Raw genomic sequence first — 14,057 nt, forward strand, 5'->3', positions numbered from 1 at the left:
GAGAAGCTCACTTTGAGGTCTTTGCTCACTGAGGCAGAAGTAATAACTATTGGTTATTCCTTTCTTTGAAATGCTTGGTACTTATTGAAACAAAAATAAATTAGCATGATGACACAATAACTGCCTGAGATAAATCATTTCCCTTGGAGGGCTCTAGGAAAGATTTCTAGTATGAAGGGCATGGTGCAGGTGAGTTCCAAGCCCCTCTGGACCTTGTCTGGGGAATCACGGCCCCAGGACTTGTGCTTCAGCCTCTTCTCAGGACAGGCCTCCTAGTTTATTCCAGTGGCCTCTGTTCAACCAAAAATGATACATGGGTGTATTTGGGGGGTAATGGTCTTTAAGAGAGGAGAGTAGGATATAGGGTCAAGGGTCATCCAAATTAAGGTAGAATTGATTGTTGGAGAGAAATAATAAAATGTGCCAAAGTATTTTTTTGGATTATTATATTAGTTTAGAGATGAATCTGATAGCATCATCTGCCCAAGAGAGACTAGTTGAACCCGTTCTATACGGGGTTAATTGTTTGGGACTATATTTTGGGTTATAACAGATTCATATTATCTCAAGGGCTTCGTGTTCTATTTCTTGTACATAGTGTCATCCTGGAAAGTTAAAATATATATATATATATTTTACAGACACACACACACACACACACACACACACACACATAGATATCTGCAGTCAATATTCTTTACCACCTAGGAAAAGGTTAGATGCCCAGAGCCTCTAGTAATAGGAGTAACATGTAAGAGTGCCTATGTTTAAAGTAATAATTTAAGGATTTCTATTTGGTGCCTTAATCACAAGACATCTCCATCTCTTTCAGACTTTCTCATCTCTTCTGTTCTTTTAAAAGAAAGATGTCAAAGATAATATACATTTTCCAAAGAAGAACATGTGGTTTCTCAATGTGAACATAATAGCGGATTGTAGTTCTCTTTATTCACAACTGCAATCCATTTTGGCAAAGTCTATTAGACTTGGCCTCACACTGATTTTTCCTACTTACTAAACATGAGAAGTATTTGGTCTTTTAAAAAATGTACCAGATTCATGGCACTATTTCTAATATATGTTAGAAGTAAGTACTATTTGAAAAGATGCCATACATCCAGTAATTCCATTAATCATTATTGTAAAAAAATGCATTAATTGTGGATTCTTGGAAAGTCAAACAAAATTGTGGTATGTCTTTGAAGTATGTTTTCATGGATTTCTGTCTTACTATCTCTCATTTTAAAGTTGGTATTTTTCCATTTGTGTTTGTAGAAAGGTCTGTATTGTCATCTACAGAGTGAGGTTCTTTTTCCTTTTAAAGGAAGAATCACTCTTAGGAAGAGTGCTAAAGCTTGTGAGCTTAGCTCTCTTGGAACTCACTCAGAGAGCCCTAAAAGTAGCTTAGCAGCTGGCTTGAGCAGGCAGAAACAAATCCCACCTCACATATATGGATCTGTACACAACCAAGGGAAGCCAGCGTGGAGTTCCCTTCTGATATGTTGCCATTAGCATTCTGACTGCCTCTTTGAGTCACTATTACAAGTAGTGGTTTGGTAATAAATGGCCTTGTCCACCAAGAACAAGAGTGAGTTTCCTAGATTATTTGGGTTCTCTTTCTTTTCTTTTTTTTTTGGTTTGGTACCAGGGATCGAACCCAGGGGCACTCAACCACTGAGCCACATCCCCAGCCCTATTTTGTATTTTATTTAGAGACAGGGTATCACTGAGTTGCTAAGTGACTCGCTGTTGCTGAGGCTGGCTTTGAATCCTCCTGCCTCAGCCTCCCGAGCCACTGGGATTACAGGGGTGTGTCACCACACCCAGCTAGATTATTTGGGTTTCTGTTGTCATTGTGTATATGTAGTTTATCAATTGCTTACAACTTTATAAAATAACTTTTCATTACTCTTTTTTTATTTTAGTACTTCCTTTTCCACCATTGTAACCTTCAACCTATACTAGTTGTAAGTTGCTAAATCCTTCTATAATAGTTTCTGTGGTTTTTAAATACCCATTAATGAGATAATTTTAAAAATTACTGTTCTCATAATTGCCAAGACTGACATAATTGTGATAATGAAGGATATTCTGCTCTAAGACAGTTATTATTATTATGTGTTCCCTGGCACAGTACAGACAGGCATTAAATTTCTTCAGTTGAATTTGATGAGGTTGAAGATGGGACGGAGAGGAAGAGATATAAAAGACCTATTTTTGGAGGCTATCATAACTCAGAAATGAAGGTAAAGTTTTTAAATAAAAATTTCAGTCTATAAGAAATTGTTGCACATTTGTATATCTGTAAGGCATGTATTTTATTGTAAATATATTGTAGTGCACATCCATCATAGTTTGTAAAGTTAGAACAATCAGTCAAGGACATAGCTATTGTGTAATTTATGATGTATTCTTTATGTATAAAGACAATGCAAGTTGATCCCACTTTATTTTCTTCAAGCTGTGAAGATGGTTTCAAGCTTGAAGTTTCTCCAAGGTTCCTCTTTGAAACCAGTATAAATCCTTTCTCTAAGAATACATCTTTGTCTTAGGCTTTAATGAGTTTTCAAATTTAAAAATTTTTTAAATTTATTTTTAGTTGTATATGCACACAATGCCTTTATGTTATTTCTTTATTTTTATGTGGTGCTGAGAATTGAACCCAAGGCCTCAAACATGAAAGGCAAGTGGCCTACCATTGAGCCACAACCCCAGCTCTCAAAATTTTAATGTTAATGAATAGAACATAACTAAAATCACAAAAGAAAATGGCACATGACCAAAAAAAAAAAAAAAAAGGCAGAAATTTCACAGTAGAAGCAAAGACTTCCATTATACCCATTATTGGACACAAATTACAGAACCATTTGAAGATTTTTGAAGAAACTATGGAAGAAATAATAGTGAGTTGGAAGAAATATAATTTCTTTTAACCTTTTTCTCTGGGCTACATGCAGGAACTGTCTTCTGATCTATCCTCCAGCTCACTAATTCTACCTCCCACTATGTCTCTTCTGCTGTTGAGCATAATCATTGAATTTTGTTCATTTTACTTTTTATTTCTGGTATTTTATTTGATTTTTCTAAAAACTTTCTAGGTCATTTTTCATAGTTTATTGTTTTCTGTGACTATTATCCATCTTAACTATTTTTACTTTGGACATTATTTGGAGAATAAATTTCTAGAACTGATGAAAGTCACCAATCCTGGGATGTAGCTCCTTGCATGTTAACCAGAGTTAAAAAAATAAATATATCAACAAACATCAGAACTCACTGCAGAACATAAAAGTAAAAATTTAAAAAAAATTTAAAGATATTAGAGGAAAAAATGATTTCTTTCAAAATTATGACAGGAGGAGCTAAATTCTTGGAGCTAAATTCTCAGTGGTGGTGATTATAGCCTAGATAGTGTAACAGTGTCATCACTCTGCTGAGAGAAAATAATTGCCAAGCTGGAATTCTGTACCCAGAAAAAAATCTTTCAAGATTAAGAATTTTCTGGGCATGGTGGTACAGGACTGTAATCCTCACAACTCAGGAGGTTGAGGCAGGAGGATCACAAGTTCAAAGTCAAACACAGCAATCTAGTGAGAACCTGTTTTAAAAAATAAAAGGGCTGGGAGTGTGATTCCATGATTAAGCACCCTTGGGTTCAATCCCCAGTACCAAAAAAAAAAAAAAAAAAAAAAAGAAAGAAAATAAAAGAAAAAGAAATGGTGGTGTTTTATTGTCCTCTTGGAAGAATCTCTAGTAGGCCCAGTTCTCTCAGTGAGTTGGATAGTCCCAGGAGGAACTGTCAATTATCAAGCACTTCTGGCCCCATACACCTAACTAGGCATCTTCTACACATTATGGCCAGAGCTGCTGACCACTTTGTATGGTGGGTATCAGCACCCTTTTATAGATTAAAACAACAACAAAAAACAAACAAACAAACAACAACAACAACAAAAAAAAAAAAACAGAGAGGCTTAATGAGGACATGAAACATTCACAGGTCTCACAGCTGGTGTTTTCTAGAATTTGCTACAGTATAAGCCTCACAAGAGCCCTGAACTTGTTTTTTTTTTTTTTTTTTTCTGCCCTATCCCTAGCACTAGGTGAGTGCTCAGCATGTAGGGTCTCAAGAAATGTTTGTTAAACGCTGAATAAATGAATTGGCAGAAGTGGGATTTGAACCTCAGTTGCTTTGCAGTGGAGGTCTTTGCACCAGGAAGATGTCTGCAGCTTCAGAATGTTAGTGTTTCACTGAAGCTGAGTGTCAGGTTTGCCTCTGCGTGATGGGCTTGTTCAGACTTGACATCTCTTTCCCCCCATTTCATGTAACTGATTCCATAAATTGCTTCACATACAATTTCACTGTAGTTTGTGAAGACCTCCTTCAGAAATGTCAAAAATAACTAAAATGATGCTGAGTGTATCAGAGACCAAGCCGACTTGAACAGCTGCTTGAGTGGACTTAGGAACTTGCTCTGAGAAAAGATTCTAGCATCTGCTTTGAACTTTGTAATGCTTAGAAGTGGATTTACTTATCAAGGTCTAATTCTCATTTTCCAGGAAGGAATATCTCCTGAAGACTCACAGTGCTGTAATAAATTGAATTCTCAGTTTTTTTTTCCAGAAAACATGCAGCTTTGTCAAAATTCAAAGGTCTGATAGGCAATGAGATTAGCTAATTCATCTTCACAAAGGACTGGATTTTATTCCATCCATCACATTACCAAATCTGGCAATCTACCATTTCCTAATTTTTTTTTTGCTTGTATATTTATTATAGATATCCTTGGGCATAAAAGCCCTTAATGAATCAATGATCTTTTGTCACATCAGATGAGGAAAAGTAGGGGATCATGCTTTTCTTTCAAAATTGTGTTCACTTAAATCACTGCCTGATGGTTTTGAGCTGAATGATTATTTGTGGAAAGTCTACCGTGTGCAAGGCATCCTGCTAGACAGAAAAATACAGAAATGAATAAATAAATACAGAAATGAATAAATAAATTCATGGCTCCTTGGAACTTAGTCAGAGGCAGATAAATAAACAAATCTCATGGAGAATAGTCCAGGGCTGCTCTAACTGGGGTGAGGCAAGGCGTAGAGGAGCATAGAGCATCTCCTGGGAGAAGTGGGGCAGGTAAGGACAAGCCCTCATTGCCCATGTGGACCCCTGCCTTTCATGGTGTTGCCAGAGGACCTTTCTAGAACTTGTACATTTAGTGTGTTAGTTGTGCAATTAAATGGCCCAACAACTTCTCACTGGCTGCTCCAAGGCCTCAGCCCGCTTTCAGCCTCTCCATCCACTCCCCTGCTTGCCCCAGGCCCTTTGCAGCCTACCTGCTGAGTTCAAATTTTGCTGCTTTTGTTTTCCACTCCATGGTTCTTGACAAGTTACTAACCTCTCTGTAGCTCAGTTTCCTTATACTAGTATAATCATCATAACCTATCTTGTATGGTAAGTAATTTAATATAATTAGAGAACCACCTAACACTGAGCATGTCCTGTGGAACTGTCAGTCATATAGTTGTAGTTGTTATTATTTTTCCCCACACTGGTCTTGTCTTCTGGCCTTCTATGGCTTCATCTGAAGCACTATTGTATATATCGTCACTGCAGAGATGAACTGTTAGATTGCTTTTCCCTGTTTCATATCTTTATCATTGACATGGGGTATCCTTCCAGAGTTGTTGCCCTGACTAGATAATACAATCCAAAATTAGGTATTTCATCCCCATTTTTTTTTTTGATACTTCCCACTGAATCTACTTTTGTGCATTTTAGCAGTTACTCAAACATTTGTCCATTGCTAAAGGTAGGGAATGCTTTTGTTGTTGTTGTTTGTTTTTGTTCTCAATGTCTCTTTGTGAAGCCTTTTGTAACCCTTTTCTCCTTTGCTGTTCTCCTCTCTGCTGTTAGTATTTTTTATATATTTCTACTGTAGCTCTTGACCTGTTCCATTGCAGTCATTAATTTTAATGTTCACTGCCCTTCACCTTTTGTTTCTTTATAGGGTTCAGAGTTACTTTCATTGTATTAGCCCAGGGAATGCAGCAGTAGGCATTCAAGAAAGAATAATAACACATTAAATTAATGCCTGTGAGGGGAAAAAACAGGGGTTTTTTAAATTGTCTATTTTTCTTGGCTCACTAAATGTGTAAGAAATACCAATGATTTAGGAACCCTAACAAAACAAGCAGGAAACTCAAAAAAAAAAATATATATATTCTCTTAACATGGAGGCAAAAATTTCAACAACTTTGCTTTGTTTTCCAGCTTCAAGTTTTCTAAGGTAAAATGCTTTCTTTCTCTATAGTTGCAAAGAAAATATCAAAATATTAAAATGCCTAAATTGGTGTAGAGATAATGAAGGGGATGGTGGATTTTGACAATGCTGAATTAGACAGCTTTGAGAATAAACTTGAAACTGAGTAAGGTTTCACAACTCAAAAATTGCTGAAGAAAATTTTCCTACTAAAACATTTTGATTGATTATGTTGTAACAGAGTAGTAGATACTCCAAATTTCATCTTTTATGGGTGGGAGTACACATAAGAAGTAACAGTATGATCATGATTTTGATTCAGTTCTGTGATACACATTATCTTATAAAAATCAATTCTAAGTAACTTTTGTTTAACAATGAAGAGGTGGTTTTTTATAACCTCAGCATGTATCTTCTGCTACTTAAGAGAGTAAAGAGCTACATACACCAGGCATAATTTAAACCAATGGTTGCAGTTTAAATACTTGCTTACCACCAAATCTTTCCAAAGTTTTCCTTTTCTTCCTATATATACTCATGGCCTCTGAGTCCTGTTAGACCATCCCACCCTCTCCTGATTCCCTGTCCATCTGTGCTTTCTTGTCTGCCTTCCAATTTCCCTGGTCCTATCATCTTTTTACTCCATTTCCCCATTTCAATTCCTAGAGTTTCAGGCCATTCGGGTTCACTACAGTCCATAATTTCAGGTTAAGCTTGGCTCCCAGCTCTTGAAGTTCTTTTTACTTTTTCCTGTTGACTTGCTTTTCATTGTCCTCTGGGATTTTTTGCCATCCTTCACACGGGATGTCCCAAGTCCCCTGTGTTTCCTCAGAGCCCCACCTTGACTTTCTCACTGCCAATAGAGGCATCCTACTGGGTCAAGGAAATTAAGGAGATTCATCATCATCTGCTTCCAACTTCTTCTTGCTCAGGTTTTTGTGAATGTGTGAGTCTTCCCCACCCCACCCCCATCTTCTGAGATGCCTATCTCTGAGGCTAATCCCTTGAGAGCGTTCCATTGTGTAGACAAAACATGACTTGGTAAGCCAATTTCAAAACAAGTTAGGCTGTTTCTGTTTTTTTTTTTTTTTGTTGTTGTTGTTTGTTTTTGTTTTTAATGAATACAAACCATTTTTAAATGTCCTTGCAAAACTGTGTTGCCCACTTGTGAGAGTACTGCTAGTGCTAGCTTCCTCATTCTCTGACATGCACAATTTCAGTTACCACTGTTTGATTGAATATTATCAGCTCCCCACAACATGCTTCAAATTTCAGCTACTCAGGTATATTTACTGTGAGTAATTGCCTAAAGTACAAACTTGGCTACTAGTTCATCAATCTGTGAATTACTTTGTAAATAACAGGTGCTTATCCTACTTAGTGGCCAATCACTTTTGTTTCAAAGTCTGTCAGTGGCTGGCCACTGTGCATCTTTTAGTCTGTTCACACACAGGCAGCAAAGCATGTAGTTGTGTTGCTTCTCTGCCTCCCCATAGTAAGCTTACATGATAGTCTATAGAAGTGTGTAATTGAAACAGGAATTGAATGAAGGGTTGAAAGTACAGTAAAGAAAAGTGATGATGCTGGAAGTGAAATTCTAGTTGAATGTAAATGGAGTTATGGATAAAATAGCCAACCATGGGGAAGCTGCTGCTGCCACAGATTAGTACATTAGATACAAGCCAGAGGAATTTAGTGGAAGCAAATTTATGGATGTATATGAAAAGTGTGGTTGTGACAAAGAGGAAGAAGGTATCCCAGAGAAAGTGACATGGGACAGAACTTCATAGGAAAGAAACTCCTACAGACGGTTCAGGATATTGAAAGTACAAAGGTTGAAATGCTGGAAACAGAGCTAAGCTTAGAAAGGAATGTGATAATTCCTCAGGGCATACAAAAGGTTCTCACTCATGATGGGTGAGAAGAAAATAAATATTGTTCAAACTACTCTAGCTAAGTTTTAAAAAGAAGCAAAAAATTAAAATCCATTATTTTACTATTTTAAATTATAGTATACTAAATAGATATTGGTTTTACTATTTTTCATTTCCCTATATTTTCAAAACTGATAGTAAAATGCATTTTGTGGTTTTGGTAGGTATTTGACAAATACCCTTCAATTATCATTGTGCCCATTTATACTACCATTGAATGTTTAGGAGAATCCTTGAGTGTCCCCTTCTGATACCTTGTTGTCTCCTTTTATCCTTGTGAACTTCTTTGTGCAAGCTTTCTCTGATAGTTCCCTTTTGTCATTAGACATATACTATTGAGAATGATAATGTGGCAAATGTTAACCCTGGAAAGATTTTAGAGATCCACGAAGTCCTACCCCTTAATTTTATAGATGAATAAACTGTTGCTTAGAGAGGCCGAATGATTATCCCAAACCATACCACCCATGTGTGGCAATATTTGGGCCCAGAAAGGAGCAAGTAAGCCTCCTCAGTGCTTGGCCCACACACTGCCCATAGGAGGTTGTTCTGCTTAGGTTTGTGTCATTCACTGTTAAGTGAGGCATATAATGCTCCCATTTGCCTTTAATGCATTAATAAATTGGAAATTGAGTCTCTAAATAAATTTTCCTTTTGCTTTCCTTAAGTATTGTAATTTTTATGACTACTTCATCATACTATCTTAGGAGTTTCTCATTATATAACTTTTGGATGATCTAGAAATATTTGCTGACATGTAAGTGAATTTTTTATTGAAGTCAACGTACTCAGGACAATAGGTGAATCCAAGTATATAATACAGTTTGAAATTTTCAAATAGTGAAGACATCCCTGTGGCCAGCAGCCAGATCAGCAAACAAAACAGCACTATCAAGTTTAGAAACATTTACAGAAAGACAGTACTTGGACAAAAAGGATTTTGACACTCTCTAATTGTCTTCTTCTCCCCTTACAGGTTTTGTCAGTATGTGTATTAACAACAATCCTTGGTTGTATATTTGGGTTGAAACCAAGTTGCGCCAAAGAAGGTAACTAGTATTGCCTGTGTGTGGTGTGTGTGTGTGTACTTGTGTTCAGCCTCATCCAAACCCTCCCAAAACAATTAAAAAAAAAAAATCACTTGAGAACAATGAAGAATATAGACAGGGCTAGCAGGTTCTGCGCTGTGTCCCTAGAGCAGCCCCCACCCTCTAGGGACTCTTGAGATTCTTTCTCCCCCAAGGATTTAGTTGCTGAAGCCGTTCAGAGGTTGCTAGGTGACCAGGTAGAATCCCAGGCAACCAGAAACTGATCAGTATCCGATCTTAGGGTTTTTAAAATTGCAAGATGTTGTTGGTTTCAAAGTAATCATGAAATTATTAAGCTTCTGATTATGTTTTTCTTACTATCAAATGCAGAAATCTACCCAGCATTGATAAGATTACTATAAATAATTAAATAGTAAATCATAGTTTTCATTCTTTTGGCTTTGGTGTTTCTTTTTTTTCCCTATAAAATCTTGGATGGTTTTCCTTGGGAATTCAACTTTGAAAACTGAACAAATTTTTCCCCTCCTATTCAACTATTCTGTAATTTTAACAGTTATTTAAAAAATTTTAGTGATTGTTAAGATGTCATATACTGCTGAAAAGAGTGGAACATAGTAATTTTATTTACCTTTTGCATTATGTTTTTATTTTTATTGGTGCATTATAATTATATATAAGGCAGAATTCATTAGGCTATATTCATACATGCACGTAATTTGATCAGTCTCATTTCCCAGTACCTCCCTTTCCCTTACCCCCCCATCTGCTTGCTCTATTCTACTGATCTCCCTTCTATTATTATTGTTATTAATATTTTAATTAGTGCATTATAATTATATATAATAGGAGGTTCATTGTGGTATGTTTCTATATGGGCATAGCATAATTTTTTTTGTGGGGAATACCAGGGATTGAACTCAGGGGTACTCAACCACTGAGCCACATCTCCAGGCTTCTTTTGTATTTTATTTAGAGACAGGGTCTCACTGAGTTGCTTAGTGCCTCTCCGTTGCTGAGGCTTGCTTTGAACTTGTGATCCTCCTGCCTCTGCCTCCCGAGTTGCTGGGATTATAGGCATGTGCCACCACTGTCTGGATGTGAAAGTTAGTATTCTTAATCCTAGAAATTATTGTTGTTACTCCTTCTTCCTAAAATTGCCTGATTTCCCAGTTCCAAATGAGAGTTAAATTTCAAGGGAGTGTCATCTTGTTGGATCAGGAGACCATTACTAAAATTAAGATGTAAGATTATTCCTTTTTTGTTGTTGTTGGATGACCATTATTTTACCTTTTTTTTCTTTTATTCATTATCCTAATTTTCTGGTAATACAATAAAACCCCAGATTATTCAAGGGATTTAGTAAGGAGTTACATAGTCAAATTATTGTTTTTAAAGAAAAATATTTTCCTTCCATATTCACCATTTATCCGTTTAGCAAAAACTTGTTAGTGCCAACTCCACGTCAGACATCCTGCATCATGTTAGGGATACAGTGTACTGAAGAAAATCCAGATGTAGCTTTTGTTCTTAGGAAGTGTGCTGTCTAGTACAAATCTGGGACATTAATCAAGTAACCTGAATCACATGATTAAGGGGAAGTATGTGGTTTTATAAAACTTAAAAAGAGAAGATGGGTCTGGGTTGGGGAGATCGGGAAAACCTTGTGGAGGGAGTCAGATCTCTGAAGATGAAGAGTGTCCCAGGTCATGGTAGGGTCAGTGCTGGAAAGCATGTTCTGTACAGCTACTTCATGCCAAGATCACAGTGAGGTAAATCAGATATTTCCCTTTCTGAAATATTCCTAGATAGCCACCTTAATTTTTTTTTTTTTACACAGTTTGAAATTTTAGGGGAACCCATAGCTGCTTATTAGCTAACTTTTCATAGCATAAAAATTTCAGAACCATTCCTTATTTTAATTTTTCTTTATCAGACTGTAAGTATTTTAGTTTTTTTCAGACCTAGTAAGGTCTGTAACGAATTTTTAAAAAATTTTTCTTTTGTTTATGACAGAGATAAAATTCTTAAGTTTTTTTCCCCATGATGCCGAGGATTGAACCCAGGGTCTCAAGCATCCCAGGCAAGATGCTCTATCACTGAGCGATACCCCAAGCCTGGTAAATTTATATGTATAAATTACCTTTTGTTTGTGTCCCTGTGTGTATTTGTGAAAAGAATCTCAGGTGACTCTTACCTCATCTGTGCTTTCTATAGCATCTTTTGAATTTATTCTATACTTGCGCTAGGTATATAAGTTGATGCTTGCTTTGAAATTAAACCATTTATTGGAATCATCTAATGTGCTCACTGTTTTCAGTGAAAAGTTGCAAAGGCCGCTGCTTTGAGAGAACGTTTGGGAACTGTCGGTGTGATGCTGCCTGTGTTGACCTTGGAAACTGCTGTCTAGATTACCAGGAGACATGTATAGAACCAGGTAAAAAGTGCAGCGGAAAAGACAGAATCATGACATTAGGAAAAGATTAATTAAAAAAAAAAAAAAGAAAGAAAAGCAATTTCGGTATTCTTTAGGTATATGATTTATCCTTATTTGAGTTTTTTTTTTTCCTTTCAATTTAGCACGTATAAACATTCACAATAGCCTCTATGTTTTAATAGATCCTTGGAGAAAAAACTTTTCCATACATTGCCTTTGTTAAATATTTCATGGATAGTAAAAATGCCTGTGTTTATAGTATCCTGAAAGCCATTGGAGTCTAATTTGCACTTAAACTAAGTTCAAAAAGATGCCTGAAATACATAAGTATTTTTTTATTATGGGTCTATTAAAGCTGTGTTCATAGATGTTTGCTTAAACTTAAAAATGAAACCTTTGGAACAGAAAAATTTTCTATGTACTTTGGACATGCCATGGAATACAAAGAGAGACCGTTGGATTTAGATCAAATTTTGAGAACCCTAAAAATGGTTGCTAGAAGAAGCCAGGGTCCTCATATGAGTTGTATAATAATAATGATGATGTGTCCACATTTTAAAAAGATGAAATTCTGAGTTTTAAGTGAAATACGAACAATTGGGGTGCACATGTTTTATATCTGTTAGGGCAGAGTGAACACAGTGGGGGCAGATTCTGTGAGTCACTGAGAGTTATGAAACAGTTCGTTGTCTCTCTCTTGGCTCCTATTCTAGGAGACAGTGATTCCATGTTGACTTTGTGTTGGAACCATAACACATACTTTGTTGACATTTGTTTCTAGGACATATATGGACTTGCAACAAATTCAGGTGTGGGGAGAAAAGGTTGTCCAGAAATCGCTGCTCCTGTTCCGATGACTGCAAGGCCCAGGGTGACTGCTGCATCAACTACAGCTCTGTGTGTCAAGGTCAGGCTGCCGTGTACCCACCATTCCCCAGTAGCCTGGCATCTTCCAGGTCTTCCAGGGCTTTGCATAGATGCCAGCTTTTATATTAGCAAGAATATTTTTAGCTACCCATATTTTCTGAAAAGGTACTTTAAAAACTATTTATTAAAACACACATATAAGTAGAGAAAGTGTATAATGTAGTGAACTTTATTTCCATTGCCCAGCCTAGTAGCCATTATTGCCTATACATGGCCAATTTTGTTTTACCTAGAGCTACTCATTCCTGTCTTCTTCCTTCCCTTTTATTTTGATGATAGCGACATATGTTAACACTGAATTTGTGGAAAGGCCACTTTTCCAGTTCTGCATGATATTTATGCCCCAAGTACTCTTGTAGTAAATGAAGACAATGTTTAACTTAAAAGATTAGTTATTAGTTATTTTTCGAGCTGATGTTATTATAATGCCTCATTCAGGAATTACAGGGTTCCTTGAAATTCCTTGACAGAAATTCCTGACTCTATGTGAGAGAAAATGAAGACACTGGAATACCAAAGATTGTGTACAGTAGATGGAAGAAGGGTTATAAATCATAGTTGAAAATGTTAAATTTTGAAAATGAGAAAACTACTCAAGTTTTCACAAACATAGTCTAATCATCCCTCTGTGTCCATGTGAGATTTGTTCCTGAACCTCTGCAGGTATCAGAATCCAAGGGTGTTCAAGTTCCTCATGTAAAATAGCATGGAGCACAGTACTTGCATGTAACCTGTGCAAATCCTCCAGAATACTTTAATGATCCCATATTATTTAAAACATCTATACAATGTAAATGCCATACATATAGTTGTTACACTGTATTGTTCATGGAATAATGAAAAGAAAAACAGTGCATGTGTTCAATATAAATGTATTTCTAAGTATTTTTGACCTGTAGTTGGTTGAATCCATGGATGCAGAACAACACATAGATACAGATGGCTGACTTGAAATTATACATTCATTGTTTTCTTCCTGGCAACTCATTAACTCATTTGGAAAACAGAATAACTCCCTTTATTCATTGTATTTCTCTGGTGTCATACCACATGTTGTCATATTTTAACATATTTTGTTTTTAGAATCTATCTTACTGTGTCTCATAAGCATCACAGTTATTGTCACCATTAAGTATGCTCACCTCATTTTATTTCTTGAAAATATTTCAGGTGAGAAAAGTTGGGTAGAAGAAACATGTGAGAGCATTCATGAGCCACAGTGTCCAGAAGGGTAAGATTAAATTCTCAGACATGTTTTTTTTTTTTTTTCTTTTCTTAGAAGGACCATGTTTTTCTCTTTTCATATTAAGAAGATAAAAAATAATCATCAATTATTGACTCCTTTAACATTATTTTTAACAAGATCTTCTGTTTGGCACTAGTGGTATAGAAATGATTATGGTTTGACCCCTACTCTGGAAAAAGAGAGGCCAGGAGTAGTTAGTATTTA

The 14,057-nt window shown here is 36.2% G+C and overlaps 1 protein-coding gene across 2 annotated transcripts in view; it reads left to right on the plus strand.

The window, feature by feature from the left end:
- Positions 1–14,057, plus strand: part of Enpp1 (ectonucleotide pyrophosphatase/phosphodiesterase 1) — a 60,453-nt gene that overhangs the window by 14,661 nt on the left and 31,735 nt on the right. The window contains exons 1-5 of one of the 2 annotated variants that reach the window (XM_046449654.2): positions 2,226–2,246; positions 9,174–9,246; positions 11,564–11,680; positions 12,462–12,587; positions 13,778–13,838. In XM_046449654.2, the coding sequence (XP_046305610.1) occupies positions 2,241–2,246; positions 9,174–9,246; positions 11,564–11,680; positions 12,462–12,587; positions 13,778–13,838 (383 nt within the window). In that variant the 5' untranslated portion in view covers positions 2,226–2,240. Of the gene's footprint in view, positions 1–2,225; positions 2,247–9,173; positions 9,247–11,563; positions 11,681–12,461; positions 12,588–13,777; positions 13,839–14,057 lie in introns of those variants that run through there. The other variant, XM_046449645.2, reaches the window with a different exon arrangement.

This window comes from Marmota monax, unplaced genomic scaffold (assembly GCF_021218885.2).
Source record: "Marmota monax isolate L192 unplaced genomic scaffold, Marmota_monax_Labrador192_F-V1.1 WCK01_AAM20220418_F8-fsc00030, whole genome shotgun sequence".
Lineage (NCBI taxonomy): Eukaryota > Metazoa > Chordata > Mammalia > Rodentia > Sciuridae > Marmota > Marmota monax.